General features: G+C 39.0%; 2 protein-coding genes across 13 annotated transcripts in view; one reads left to right on the top strand and one right to left on the bottom strand.

The window, feature by feature from the left end:
* Window positions 1–15,304, top strand: part of LOC126373942 (golgin subfamily B member 1-like) — a 109,677-nt gene that overhangs the window by 8,659 nt on the left and 85,714 nt on the right. For 8 of the 10 annotated variants that reach the window (XM_050020307.1, XM_050020303.1, XM_050020306.1 and 5 more), the window contains one exon: window positions 7,461–7,553. In XM_050020307.1, the coding sequence (XP_049876264.1) occupies window positions 7,461–7,553 (93 nt within the window). Of the gene's footprint in view, window positions 1–815; window positions 1,063–3,858; window positions 4,332–7,460; window positions 7,554–15,304 lie in introns of those variants that run through there. The other 2 variants (XM_050020312.1, XM_050020311.1) reach the window with 2 other exon arrangements.
* Window positions 1–15,304, bottom strand: part of LOC126373977 (SET domain-containing protein SmydA-8-like) — an 81,365-nt gene that overhangs the window by 55,326 nt on the left and 10,735 nt on the right. Inside the window, exon 1 of one of the 3 annotated variants that reach the window (XM_050020397.1) lies at window positions 14,526–14,547. The exons of the other annotated variants lie outside the window; for them this stretch is intronic. The gene's annotated coding sequence lies outside the window, so the exon portion shown is untranslated. Of the gene's footprint in view, window positions 1–14,525; window positions 14,548–15,304 lie in introns of those variants that run through there. 3 annotated transcript variants of the gene reach the window in all.

The raw sequence follows: 15,304 nt of genomic DNA, 5'->3' as shown, positions 1-15,304 counted from the left end.
AAAATATTCGTGATTACACACTCCGCAATGTACATTAAATTGTCATTGTACTTTACAATTGTAAGTTTTATTAAACAGGCCCCTGGCGTTCCCCTTCCAACCCTACCACTTCCACCTTTTACTTTCATTCATTCTCTCTACATGTCCGAACCATCTAAGCATCCCTTTCTCAATTCTCGTCACTCCATTTTCTTTCACACCGCAACAATCCCATACCACACTATTTCTTATTCTATCATTCATATGCACACGTGGTCCAGTGGTTGAGCGTTGTGCTCACGATCCGGAGGTCCCGGGTTCGAATCCCGGTGGGGACAAATGACAAAAATCACTTTGTGATCCCTAGTTTGGTTGGGACATTACAGGCTGATCACCTGATTGTCCAAATAGTAAAACGATCCGTGCTTCGGAAGGCATGTTAAGCCCGGTTATTACTTACTGATGTAGTACGTAGTCGTTACGTGAGTCATGTCAGGGGCTTTTGGCGGCTCAATAGTAACCCGACAGGGTTGATGAGGTTGGTATTCCACCTCACAACTCACACGATAGAAGAGAAGACCTCTAGAACCCTTTATTTTTTAAAAGCTTTTCATTGTACCTTCAGGCTTGTTTCGTCACACAATTAAGGTGCGCTGTTGACAAAGTCCCTAGTAGTTTGGCTATCAGCCAGGACTTCGAAAGCACTCCGCTAATAAACCCCACTCAAATAGTACAAGGTTCTTACTCCGCTTCGTCACTTGTACACTACACGTGTTCTTATAATATTATTATCTTTTTTTTTTTCTCATATTTAGAGTGTTCAAAAAATGATATAAAGGTTAATGAATACAAAAAGAACTTAGTGGTCTGCATCTGAACGCTTTAAAAGACAATAATAAATGTGTAATTTCTCCAATGAATAGTGAAATAAATAAAACTGAATTACAGTGGATTAGAAAGGGATTTTATTAATGTAGTTTTATGTGGAGTGGATTGGATGTGCAGTGAAGTGTAATTATAAGTTTGGAATAATGTGACTACGGCATGCCGGATCGTAACTATTTACCATTCTACAAGCGGCGCGTAAGTTCATTTAGATATAAACATACCTTACGCCATCACGTCTGTATCACCGAAAGGGTAGGCAGAGGAGTATAGCGTACCCACCCACTCCCCGCCAGCGTGGTCCACTGGTTGAGCGTTGGGCTCACAATCCGGAGGTCCCGGGTTAAATTCCCGGTGGGGACATATCACAAAAATACTTTGTTATCCTTAGTTAGGACATTACGGGCTGATCACCTGATTGTCCGAAAGTAAGATGATCCGTGCTTCGGAAGACACGTTAAGCCGTTGAATAGGGGAGAGCCTATTGCCATTAACCGGGCACAAACCCTGGAAACCGCATGATATCAATTATGTTTGATCCAAACGTGAGTTTAAAAATATAAAGTCGAATTCAGTGGTTTAGAGTTTAGACCTGGGGTCGGGATTTGAACTCGTGACATTACAATGTAAGTCACACGTTCTCCGCACAAAGCTATCACGGATTTTAAAAAAAATATAGCTATTTTGGGGACATTGTCGAAATCACTTTGTGAGACTGTCCTTTGTTTGGTAAGGACTTTTCAGGCTTAATCACCTGATTGTCCGAAGAAGTAAGATGATTCCGTGCTTCGGAGGGCACGTTAAGCCGTTGGTCCCGGCTATTAGCCGTAAAAACACCTCCTGCCAACCCGCAGTGGAGCAGCGTGGTGGAGTAAGCTCCATACCCCCTCCGGTTGATTGAGGGGAGGCCTGTACCCAGCAGTGGGACATATATAGGCTGTTTATGTTATGTATGTTATAGCTATTTTAGAGCTGTAAAATGCACCAAAGAGTTATTAATTTATCTTTTAAGTGTAGCTTTCACTAACACAATTGACTCGACTACTATAGACAGCGATACGACTCACCAACTAACACGTTGGTCTAACAGAAAGCTCGGTGAGGTGGGGGTACTTAGTTCATCTTGCGATAGATGTACGTCTGACTACTCGAATTGGGATTTAGTCGTATTAGAGCTATACAATAATGTCACAAGTACACGGAATGGTAACCTTTCGGGAGACAGCGTGGTGGCGAAAAAATGGGGTCACAGCGAATATGCGCGACACTGGCGGCAAGCCAACCCGGCTGAGATGACGATGACCTGCGCTCGTGGGATGGGGGGAAGGAAAAATTAGCGAATCATAACATAACCTCACGACTGTATCCCAAAGTACCCACACCTCACCGAGGTTTCTGTTGGACCAACGTGGTTGATGGTGAGCCGTATCGCTGTCTATAATGGTCGAGTCAAGTGTGTATGCCCAGCAGTGGGCGTCGTACAGCTGATGATGAAGTATTTTAGTGAAATTAATAACTCATTGGTGCATTTCAAAAAAAGTTTATTTAGGTAAAACCTATGACACACATATACATTTACAACATTAAAATATACACACATTAATATTTAGTTGGAAAACATAAAGGTATATGGGTGCCGCAGTCACCAAAAAAGGCCAGAGTTCAGGGAAAATTTGCCCAGAGGGCAACACTGATTTTCAACCCACGCCGAATCATAACAAGCTAACGACTATATCCCAATGGGGCAGAGGTACATCCATCGCAAGCTGAACTAAGTACCCACACCTCGCCGAGCTTTTTTCTTAATAGCGAATCATTGCTTGATTTTGGGAACATTCATAAATTGTTTATATGAATCTAATGATGTTTTGGGGCAGAATTGAGTAGTGTAATAAGTGAAGATCAAGAATAATCACATTTGGTAGATAAGGGAATGTTTTAGTTTTGAGAAAGTGACAAAAATTTCCTTATCTAGTTACTTCGTTTGGGAATGACCCTGACTTCTTTTCTTTAAAGTTTAACCTCGTAAGGCTGAGATATCAGATACAATAGCTAAATAATGGGGACGGATTTTAAAAACGTATAGAATTCGAATTTGGAAGTAACAAAATATTATTATGATTCTCTTTTGAATTTGGCATTAAAAATAAAATAAGCAGAATCAGTTAAATTAGGAAGAGATTATAAAAAAGTGATATGTTTTAAATCGACCGGATTAGTGCCGGCAGAATGATGTCACTGTCGACCTTCTGCCTACTCTCGTCATTGGTCATAGAAAGTAAAATTAGAAACTTTGTTTTTTTTTTCTGTCGGATGCGTAAATATTATCTGATTCACGAAGGATTATGAATTTGGAGCTGATTTGGGATGATTTGTTATACAAAATAGTATAACATAATATAACAGCATCACGAATGTTTCCCCGAAGGGGTAGGCAGAGTTCAAAATTCAAAAATGTTTATTATATACAATACAGCCACTCCACGCCAGCTTCTTTATTATTGGTTTCTCTATTGTAAAAAAAAAATTGTTTATTATTATTATTGTTCAAATAGTGTAATAAATAGTAATTAGCTTTTAGATACAATGAATCCAGACGATTAAAGTAATAATAATAATAAAATTAATAAAAGCAACTTTATTGCACACTTTACAAGACATTTACAGGATAAACTTATTCTAAGGACAAGTACTAGGTAATCTATTTACATTTCTCTCTCAAAATAGAAACCACACAAACACATTGTTGTTTACCTTTCTTTTAGAAATAATAACACCCTTAATAACTTTATTACCCAAAAAAGCTTCTTAGAGTAACAACAAATAAGTAATTAGCTTTAAACTTCAAGCAGTTAACATTAGCTAATTACCTACTTCAGCATAATAATAGAATGTAAATACAAATAGCAATCAGCGCCTGAGTTGATAAGAAGGGTCAAATGAACATTATTTGTTATGTTTTCCCTCAAGTTAGCTCAGTCTGAGACTTGTAGTTGAGTGTTAAACATTGAACAAGTATTATTTAATAAGTGAATTTGCGTTCTCTGTTGTATAATTCAAAACACAGCCAAGACACTCCAAATAAAAAATCACCTTTTTACCGTAAGTGCGAGCGAGGCAGACAATCAACCCGCGTTCCCTTACGCCCATTTAGACTAAAGTGAGACCCAGCGGGGGTGAGGTGAATCTAGCTCGGCACCGATACGAATTGGTGCGGGGCAGAGAGTGTCCGTTCACGGTGTTATTCTTTCTTCTATTTAATACCAAGTGTGGCTGCACGTTGACATGTGAAGACTTGGTCTGTCCCTCCCGAGGGTTACTGGGTGTGATGTGAAAGTTTTAAGTGACTTTATAGTGTTTTTAAACGTTGTAAAATATGCTCATTTAGAAAAGTGTTTAGTGTGGTGTAAGACTTATTTATGTTCTGTGATAAAGCGATTAGGAATCTCAAGATGGGAGATTTGCTTGTAAGTGTTTAATATATAAATATATAAGTATTTGCGTCCACAAAGGTGGGTAATATAGTTGTTAATACAATAATACGTAGATAGATTAAAATCGAAACAAAATAATAATATTAGAAATAATTATAATAATAGATTTAGGATAAAATGCGATTCGGTTGAGCGGGAATTAAAAACTCTCGGCATGTCATGGGATTACTCTTCCAGGACTAGCTTACGCTACAGAGGCTGCAAAAGTTCGCGAGGAGCGGGCATCTTTTATTCCCAACAACTTAAGGTCGTAACGCCGACAGTCTCTTTAAAATCCAAACTCCATTGTTTTACTATTGTGTCTGGAAACCTCAAAAAAATCTCACTTAAGAGGATAAAATAATTATAAGAAGAAGAATTAAATGCGAAAGTAACTGTCTCTTACTTTTTCACGCTTAAACCGTTGAACCGATTTAGATAAAATTTGGTATGGATATAGTTTGAGACCTAGGGAAGAACATTGTTTTTATCCCGAAAATCACCCCTGGGATGAAAAGGAGATTGAAAAATGAATTCCACGCGAGCAAAGTCGCTGGTGTAATATTTATATTGTATTTAACATACCTAATAATCGACTACTCGTAATACTAATCCGACTAAGTTCAGTCGGTAAATGTTGGCCACTTACGAACATGATACAAAAATCGAGTACCTAATCTTCTTGAATATGATAAAACATTAGGTATAAGGACGATGGGGTGATCACCTAGCCTCATATCAGTTAGTTTATCATTATTAATTTAAGAGCCACGCTCTTATCCGTGTAGCTTTCTCCATTCTCGTCTATCAAGGGCCAATGATTTGACTCCGTTATAAGACACGACGTTCGCCTTCTCATTAATTTGTTCCATGTAAGCTTTTCTTAGTCTTGCCTTTCCTCTCTTTCATTGTAGCTTCCCTTCTCATAGAAGGGATTTTTATTTATGAAAACATCATTGTTTTTAATAAACTCGTCGTGTCTTATTAAGTGGCCAATCATGTTGCCTCTTCTGTCCTCAATAACTTTCAGTATTTATCAACAAAAAACAATATTTTGTAGTCTATCTCTGCCTTTTCGATTTGTATATGTAATATGTATGACTAATATGTAAATATATACTGTTATCTTATTTAAAACTTCATTCTGCACGGTCACGAGGCTAAAGATGATGTTTCATTCTTTCTCCACATGTAAATACTAACAGAACGATAGCGGTTAACAGATGACTTCGAGTAGGTAATAAAATATCTCATACAGTCATGAGCAATATCATGTACCCACTTTAGGACTCTGTCGCACTAACATATTTGACATTTAATGAGACTTACGGTTTAATTGTATATATATTTAGTTAGTACAAAGTGTATATATATTAGTACTCCTGACCGTACACTCCGTATAGGGTATTTGACTGGGTCAAAGATAAATTATAAAATGCTCATCTAGTAATAGAAGCTAGTCTACGATAAAAAAAAAACAATCTCATTTTACTTTTCGATTTAATTTCGATTTTTATTTATGAATTAAGTAACAATAAGTACGACGTTTGACTGTTTTTATTGATGACGTCACAGGGCAGTATTTCCATACAAAATCTAAATAAAACTTTCGTTTTGACGTTTCTCATTTGACTAGGTTGTCAAATAGCCAATTATACACGACAACCAATTCAATCTTCTTCTATAGTGTGGGTTGTGCGGTGGATTACCAACCTCATCAACCCTGGTGTCAGGGTTATTATTGACCCGCCAAAGGCCCCACCTGAATCATGTAACGACTACGTACTTAAACCAGTACGTAGTAACCGGGATCAACGGCTTAACGTGCTTTCCGAAGCAAGAATCATATTTTCGGATAATCAGGTGAAGTTGCATGTCTTAAGTACTCAAAAAGTGATTTTTGTTAGACGTGTCGCCACCGGGAAGCGAACACAGGAGCTCCGGAACCCTACGCTCTACCAATTACTGAGCCGCGGAGGCCGTTAAACTTATAACAAAACAAATAGGTATACATCTACGATAAGCTGCAAAAGTCCAATCAGTTTCTTGCAAAGTAATAAATTAACTGGTTGCACTTAATACCTCCTGGTAACATGTCGTTTCTGCAATAGACCAAAAACACCTACAAAAACATTAATTTTATAATTATGATGACAAGTAATGGTTCATAATTTCACCACTGTTTGCAAATAATTATCTGGGCTCAGTGACTGAACTTTAGCTCTTTGTTTGTACATAATAAATACAAATAACCCGATTTGGAAGGATGCACATACGGTGCATTCAGTCATCGGCGCACGGCTTTGGTTATAGTTTATCTTATCACAGATAATAATGGGCCATGGCATATCGACCTCTCTTTTATTGTTAGGTCAAACACTCATATATTTTTTGGTAAATGAATTCGAAACTTTATTTATACCATTAACAATTACTTAAGTACAGAACAAAAGTATCAAACAAAATAAAAATACAATTTAAATAAAACTAAAACAAATAAACAAAACTCAAAATAAAATAAATTATATACAATTAACACTTAAACTAAACCATTCAAAATCCAGCCTCTAATCGTACCTGGTGCAAATGTACTCATAATGCTGGCTGCATTTCCGATTTCGAAATGTACCTATCTATTGAGTGATCGATTGATATTTGAATCTAAAGGAGCATCATCGTAACTGTATGAGACCCCCCCCCCCCCCTTCCAATAGGTTATCGTATTTCATTAGTATCTTTAAAAAGATTACCAATTAGTTCTAACTTCAAATTCCATGAGGTTTAGAAACAAAATAAAAAAAAGTTTTGTCGAAAATCGAAATTGGTTGAAACAATGTTGTACCAGACGGTACCCAAAATCGTATTTAAAAACCCGAATTCCGGCTTAACCCCGCGTATTTCGAAAAAGTCGCCACAGAACAAAAATATCAACTCAATAAGCCGCTTCGAATGAGATATGTTTGGAATTCGTTGATGAAGGGGGACGTTTTGACTCATCGTCCTTTTCATGAATTTTCCGATAGGAAATTCCACTTGATATCAACTCAGAATCATAGTCTGAATCATTCCCCAAAGTTTTCGTAAAAGTGTAACACTATTATAACATTATGGTGTGTTCCTTAGGTGCTGCTGTCGGACCCTGACGCGGAGGTGTCCAGCTGGCCATTGGAGCTGGTGGCGCTACGAGAGAAGATCCACGAGACCCGAGAGAAGGAGGTCAGTAGACTAAAATTCTAAAGCGAAAATATCGTTTGAACCGGCAGCTCAGGTCAAGTCGGGATGAGTGTGTTAACCATTACACCAACAAGTCCATGATTTTTCGATCTTTCTTTTCTAATCAAGTGCTACTACATAAACATAACATAACCTGGCTATATAGGCCCCACTGCTGGGCACAGGCCTCCCCTCAGTCAACTTTCCAGCCTACGTTTTCCAAAAATAATATAGATGGTGTTGTTCAGTTTAAACGTGATAATTACCTATTTTCTCATTACTCGGGTACATAATTATTCCAAAATACAATGTAATGGCAGAAGCATACAAATAAAATAATTGTTGCTTAATATTTGGACCACATTATGTATAGAATTATATTGCATCCTACATTGCTTCTCTTTATTTTGATCAGAATAATAATGGATGGAAGATGTAATTGTGCCTGGGTGTAATAAAAAGGGTCATCATTTAATCCCAAAAACAAAGATGAAAGATGCGTATGTCTGTCATCAAACTGAACAGTGCAATCTATATTGATTTTGAGGAATATACTCTGGAAAGTCCTTCATTGTCGTGTCCTACGACGTATTTGAGACTACTGTTATGCATGGACTTAACTATGAAATCTCCAGGCATTGCCGTTATCAAACCAAAGTGGTTTAAACTCCATAAAAGTTTAAATCATAGCTGATGATGTTTATAACCACGTTATAAAAACACCATAGAAAGATGTTTACGCGAAGGAAGCGCGGTCTATTTCGGAAGCTGCCGCGAACGAATAAATCCAAGTTTGGTGGTATGTGGGTCACGGGAGACATATCCGGGTGTTTTCGTGTTTACGGATCTATTTTATAGCTCCGTTGATAGTTTGACATCAACGGATTAACGGCGAAGAACACAGTGTAGAAACTTGCACGTTTTCAGAATCGTCATTATCAACCACGCTCTTGTCGGTGCAGCATTTCCATGCTACTTTTTTAGGGAAAAATAGGGCAGTGGTTTCCCTTTTGCCTTCCGCCCCGCAGTACTCTGTCTGACGCAAGTGGGATGGCGCCCAGAGTAGTCTATTTCAAAGCCGTACTAGGACTCCTGTCCAAATGTCAAATTGCAATATTGCTATTTTAGATGAATTGCTTCGATGTGGTCTCTTTAACCCCCCAGTACATACTATACAAATATATGGCATCATCCGAAATAATTTCCCTTAAACGCACACTTCCGAAGCATCCAAAACCCTAAATCTCTGTCAGTCTAGTACTCCCATAAGTGTCCTGGCGCCTGTGCCTGCTATAAATACCAACCTCCCCTGAATGCTTCACACGTGAGTGGCACCCTCGTAAATCTAAATAGGGACTAATGAGCTCCTTTATTGCTTTTTACAAGTGTGAAACTGCTGCCATTCTTTTGCCATCACTTCTGTTGACAAACTAGTCGATGTTTTTGTTTGGAGTCGTTGTGAATTGGATTTGATTTAGCTGGAGATATTATTCTATATGTAGTATTATTATTTGTGGGCAAACCACTGCCCTATTTGTCTTTTAAAAGTAGCATGGAGTGGAATGCTACACCGACAAGAACGTGGTTCTTAAATCAGTTATGTGATATTGTCTAACCTCCACCGACGCAGTGGAGCAGCGTGGTGGAATATCCTCCATGCCCGCTCCGGTTGATTCTTCTTCTATCCTGTGGGTTGTGAGGTGAATTACCAGCCTCGTCAACCCTGCTGTCAGGGTTATTATTGAGCCGTCAAAGGCCCCTGACATGGCTCATAAAACGACTACTGTCCTAGATCAGTAAGTAGTAACCGGGACCAACGGCTTAACGTGCCTTTCGAAGCACGGATCATCTTACTTTTGGACATACAGGTGATCCGGTTGATTGACGGGATGTCTATGCCCAGCAGTGGGAAGTATGTAAGCTGTTTATGTATGTGGTATAAGCGTGGGAGGCCTTTGCCCGGCAGTGAAACATCAATGAGTTTTAAAAAAATTGGCTACATCGTCCCGTGTCTGATTGAAAGTGCGGCGCGGGTGAGTGAACGCGGGCTAATTATACCGCCAGCATTTGTTTTACTACGCGACTCGCCCCATTGTACCCGGGAATAAATGTCATCTGTCTGAACCACGAGTTGCTAATTCGTGAAGAGACGGATTTTATATTTGGGTATTATGAATAACATAGTATGTAGTCGTTACATGAGTAACGTCAGGGGCGTTTGGCGGCTCAATAATAACCCTGACACTAGGGTTGATGGGGTTGGTAATCCTCACAACCCACACGATGGAAGAGATGAATAACATAGCATCACGCCCGTTTCCTCACATCACCCCCATCAACCCTGGTGTCAGGGTTACTATTGAGCCGCCAAAGGCCCCTGACATGGCTCATGTAACGACTACTTACTTACATCACTAAGTAGTAACCGGGACGAACTGCTTAACGTGCCTTTCGAAGCACGGATCATCTTACTTTTAGACAATCAGGTGATCAGCCTGTAATGTCCTAACCAAACTAGGCACCACAAAGTAAGTTTTGTGATATGTCCCCACCGGGAACCGAACCCAGGACCTCTGGATCGTAAGCCCAACGCTCAACCACTGGACCACGGAGGTCGTTACAATGTACTTACTTGCTAGGTTAGTTAACAGGTTAATAACATCCCTGATGGGTTGATGGGGTTGGTAATCCTCACACCCCACACGTTAGAAGTCTCAATGTGATTAAAATAAAGTCTCAAATCGAGCAGGAAGAATTTACGACCTTGTGCTCGAGGCGCCCTAGTACTGTGTTATTGTTGATAACAGTATAATAGTGTTGACAATAGCCAATTGACGTCTCAATGTCTACGACCAGTAATATTCCTACATTTATAGTTGAAGATAGCATGGAACCATAAACCAAATATTTTACCAAAAACAGAATTAGTTTCCTAGGTCAAAGATAAATTATGTAAATCTGATTACTAAGTAAAGACAGATCTAAGGGTGACGAAAAAAGTTTTATTTTTTCTATTCAACTTATTTATGAATTTTAATAAAGGAAAATGTAATAATAAGTACGACATTCTGTCACGTTTCTCTATGACGTCAGTGTGCTTTTTAATACAAATTCCATAGTAATTTCGTGTTTTGACGTTTGGTAAAAAGTAACTGATTTGAGTAGTTGGAAACTATCCTATTTGTATTTGTACCGACCGCACATATTAACAACATGCAACCTGTGACGTCATGGAAAAACGTGACAAAATTTCGCAATTATTATTACAATTAAAATTCATAAATAAGTTGAATAGAAATAAACAAAACGCTTTTTGTCATCTTTAGATCTGTCTTTATTTTGTAATCAGAATTTCATAATTTATCTTTGACCTAGGAAACTACCCAATTGCCCGATGCAAATTGGTTAATAGATAATATTATTTTTATGCTATGACAACAGGCCTGAGGGTGCCCAGTTGGGTCGATAGCGATAGGCCACGCCGTCGGGGCCGATATCGGGGTTCTGAAGTGTTTGTTGACGCGAGCTGGCCGTCTCTATGGCTAGAGTAATAGGGTCGTCACCAGGGCTAACATGCGCAACGTGGTAAAATTATCGATCGATTTAATAAATTCTGTCGAAATCGATAAGTTTGGTTTTTCGCCTAACACGCGTGCCACGTCATTTTGTTCGTATTTTAACAGAATGACATGACTTATTTCGGTTCACATATTAGCACCAGGACTGAAGAGCTCGGTGGCGCAGCGGTAAACGCGCTCGGTCTGCGATTGTTGAAGTTAAGCAACTTTCGCAAAGGCCGGTCATAGGATGGGTGACCACAAAAAAAAAGTTTTCATCTCGAGCTCCTCCGTGCTTCGGAAGGCACGTTAAGCCGTTGGTCCCGGCTGCATTAGCAGTCGTTAATAACCATCAATCCGCACTGGGCCCGCGTGATGGTTTAAGGCCCGATCTCCCTATCCATCCATAGGGAAGGCCCGTGTCCCAGCAGTGGGGACGTTAATGGGCTGATGATGATGATTAGCTTGCGCATGTTAGTCCTACAGGAAAACGAAAGTTGCATTTTATCGGCAAACCAGTATTCAGATATGATGCTCATTAAACCGAACACTCGCTCGTATTTTACAAGTAACCTTTTGAACACGTTTGTTTAGAAATATTTTGAATACCATTGCATTTGTTTCACACGCAAATCCCAAACTTAAAAGCTAACGCAATAAGATACACATTTGTCTAGCTGTGATGACTTCCTGGTGCAATATTTAGCATGGGTGTGCAGTTAGCATGCAGTTACGAAAGTATTACGTTGAATGCGTGTTAGAACAATTCGCACCACAGCATCGTGGTCTGGTATTTGTGAAGCGGGAATGGTACCGCTAAATGTAATAGTTGATAATTGTGTAACTTAAAGGAGATTGTCTATAAAAGGCCGTTCATCGAATACAGGGTGTTAGTGACATCGTAACGAAAACTTCGAGGGATGATTCAGACCACGAATCTGAGATGATATCAAGTGGAATTTTCCGTCTCAAAAGTATGGAACAGAAAATAATTTTAAAAGACACAAACATTTTCATGAATTTTCCGATAGGAAAAATCCACTTGATATCAACTCTGAATCATAGTCTGAAACATCCCCCTCAGTATTCGTTACGATGTCGCTAACATCATTATGTACTTGTAATGCTACCTGTATGTAAGTACTTGTACGAAGTGTAAGTGACATCGTAACGAATACTAAGGGGGATGATTCAGCTCATTATGGTGTGACGACCTCAATGCTTATCGCAAGGATTGGCCGGAGATCGCGCAAAGTCGAGAGGAGTGGAAAAATCAAGGGGAGGCCTTTGCCCAGCAGTGGGATCGTATAGGCTAAATAAGATAAGAATATAATACGTATAATTCCAAATAATACAAAAAAAAAAGACCTGAAACGGTTGTAACAATGTAAGTCTCACACAATACTTCGTCGTTCCATGTCGTTGCAGTCTAAACCAAAGAGAATATAATTACTACGTTTAAACTGCGGCCAAAACTCCTTGTCCCCGCAAACTCGCGTGTCAGCTCAACACAATTACCAGCACTGGTGACGTTCGATTTCCAAATCTAAAAAATATTTTTAAGCTAGTGATGATATTTCTTTATTTTTTTGTAGGGTTTTTGGCCTGATCGCAGAGACCTTTAGGCCAACTGATGACATTTCAAGGAATGCCAACAATAGGTAGAAGGCGTGTACTCGTAATAAACGTGTACATATGTCGTATTTATGGTTATGTAGTTCAAAATTAAAATTCGTTAATTTAGTTTTGACTACCTTCTATTTGTAGATTCATCATCATCATCATCAGCCCATTAACGTCCCCATTTTGGGGCACGGGCCATCCCTATGGATGGATAGGGAAATCTGGCCTTAAACCATCACGCCGGCCCAGTGCGGATTGATGGTTATTAACGACTGCTAATGCAGCCGGGACCAACGGCTTAACGTGCCTTCCGAAGCACGGAGAAGCTCGAGATGAAAACTTTTTTTTGTCCCATCCTATGACCGGCCTTTGCGAAAGTTGCTTAATTTCAACAATCGCAGACCGAGCGCGTTTACCGCTGCGCCACCGAGCTCCTCCTATTTCTAGATTAGCATTTTATTATTCTTCTATGATACAGCCATCTACCCTATTTGTTGTTTAAAACGTCTTGTTGAAAGACCTAATAATTACGGTGGTTTTAACTGAACTGTTTAAGTTAAAATTAATACTCATATATTCCTTATAAAATTAAGTACCCTTAATTGTATAAGTTATGTACGCCGTAATTGTCATATATATTAGTCACAATACCGTAACCTTATAAATGTAAAATGTTTTAATATATAATGTGATGTGGTTGTACTTTATAAATAAATAAAAGACCTATTTGTTGTCCAATCGATACGCAACATTGTTGTTAGTATCACACTACATAATATATGAAACTATATAATAATTTTGGCACATACGTTATCAGTACTCCGGTCATAGCCCCGTGCAATCTAATTAAGTCAACGGATGTTTCAATTTATGTACATAATGTTCTGCATTTTGTATTGCAAATGAAAACTTATGACTTAAGTTATCATAGCAATTATCAAGTAACTTCTTCAACGCTCTCTGTGGCCCAGTCGTGGAGCGTTTCAGAAGTCCTGGGTTCGATTCCCGGTAAGGACACTCTTACAAAAAATCATAGATGTACATAGTATGATGTATCTCAGTGGGGGCTATCGCTAATCGAAGAACCACTTTACTCCATTACCTACCAGTATCATAAGTTCATAACAGTCGTGCATTTTAATAACCGTCAATGCAATCGAATAAAAACCAGATCTTAGGTTAGATTAGTTCAATCCATTAGTCCATAGGCCAGATGTTACCATTTCCTACTTACGTAACTATACATTGGGAAAGCATCACTCCAGTACAGATCGGTCATTCCATACTAAAATCCCGTTCTTACCGTATGCCGCCTTACGTACGTGCGAGTGAAACAGATGATCCGCGTGCGCTCCTTTCCTCCTTAACGAATTAAATAGACTAAAGTGAGGTAAATCGAGCTTGCTTCAAGGTCGTATCGGTGCGGAGCGGAGTGTCCCTTCTATAGTATTATTGTTTATTCTATGACTCCAGGTGTCCTCCATACTTTTGCAACTGCATACTTTTGCTTTCGAGTGGTTTTATTATGTGAGCACGACCAAGTAACGGGTGCTCTAATTTTCTAATGCATTTTGAAGAGGGGTTAGAAGAAAACACGTGGGTTGAAATTAGTTTTGTTTCGTAATATTTTCGTTCGTTCGTTCAATAAATATTAGTTTAATTGTAATAAGACCACGGTAACATGATCATTAACTAACATACGCATACCTGGATATACATAAAGCTGCCTCAGGTACATGCTCTATAAATAAAACAACCATTGAAATAATAAATAATAAGTATATTGGTTACTTACTCTAAATTTCCAAAACGCACGCGTGCTCAAACACAAGTGTACACGTGTTCAAAATGGTACGTCTGCCTTCGATGCGTGCTCGAATCAAAAAAGCCCCAATGAAAGACAAACACGCCTTTTTATACCCTTTCTCCTAGTGTTGCCATATGAAGGCAACACAAATTCGCACAAAATTACAGAAAACCTAACATTCGACCATCCTGACGTCGTGCATGTCCTCATGCACGTAGACAAAACGTCTAATGTTCAAACCTAACATTCGGCGGGCCAAGTGATTCCACACTCATCGAGAACAGTTACAAAGCTTCACTTAAAATCTAAAAGTACAACGACATATAATCACATTTACGGGGTGAAACATCAGCTCTTCTTTCTAATTATTATTATTTTATATATAGCTACAAACCCATTGACTCACTGACTCACTGACTCACTGACAGGGTTGTTCTCCCAGAAGGAGCGTCGGGGGGTAAAAATGATGTATGGGGGGTATGATCTGGATCTCCCGGTGAGTATGGGAAAACTTCCAGATCATGGAAAACTGCTCCGCATCAGGGAGACACCCTACAGTCTGGCGCAACTATTATACCTGGATCAATTTTTTTTTCGCAAAACCTACTTAAATCTTGGTCAAATCCAATCCCCGGTGAAAAAAACCAAAATGGCGGAAAAACAAGATGGCCGCCATACAAAATTTTGTTTTTGCAGAAAATGTCTCGTGAGTAAAAACTGTGTATGGGGGTGTAATCGGAACGTATTGTTGAGTATGGAAATACTTC

Source organism: Pectinophora gossypiella, chromosome 16 (genome assembly GCF_024362695.1).
Source record: "Pectinophora gossypiella chromosome 16, ilPecGoss1.1, whole genome shotgun sequence".
Classification (NCBI taxonomy): domain Eukaryota; kingdom Metazoa; phylum Arthropoda; class Insecta; order Lepidoptera; family Gelechiidae; genus Pectinophora; species Pectinophora gossypiella.
The sequence above is the reverse complement of the archived record's forward strand: the minus strand, read 5'-3'. Positions and strand labels throughout refer to the sequence as shown.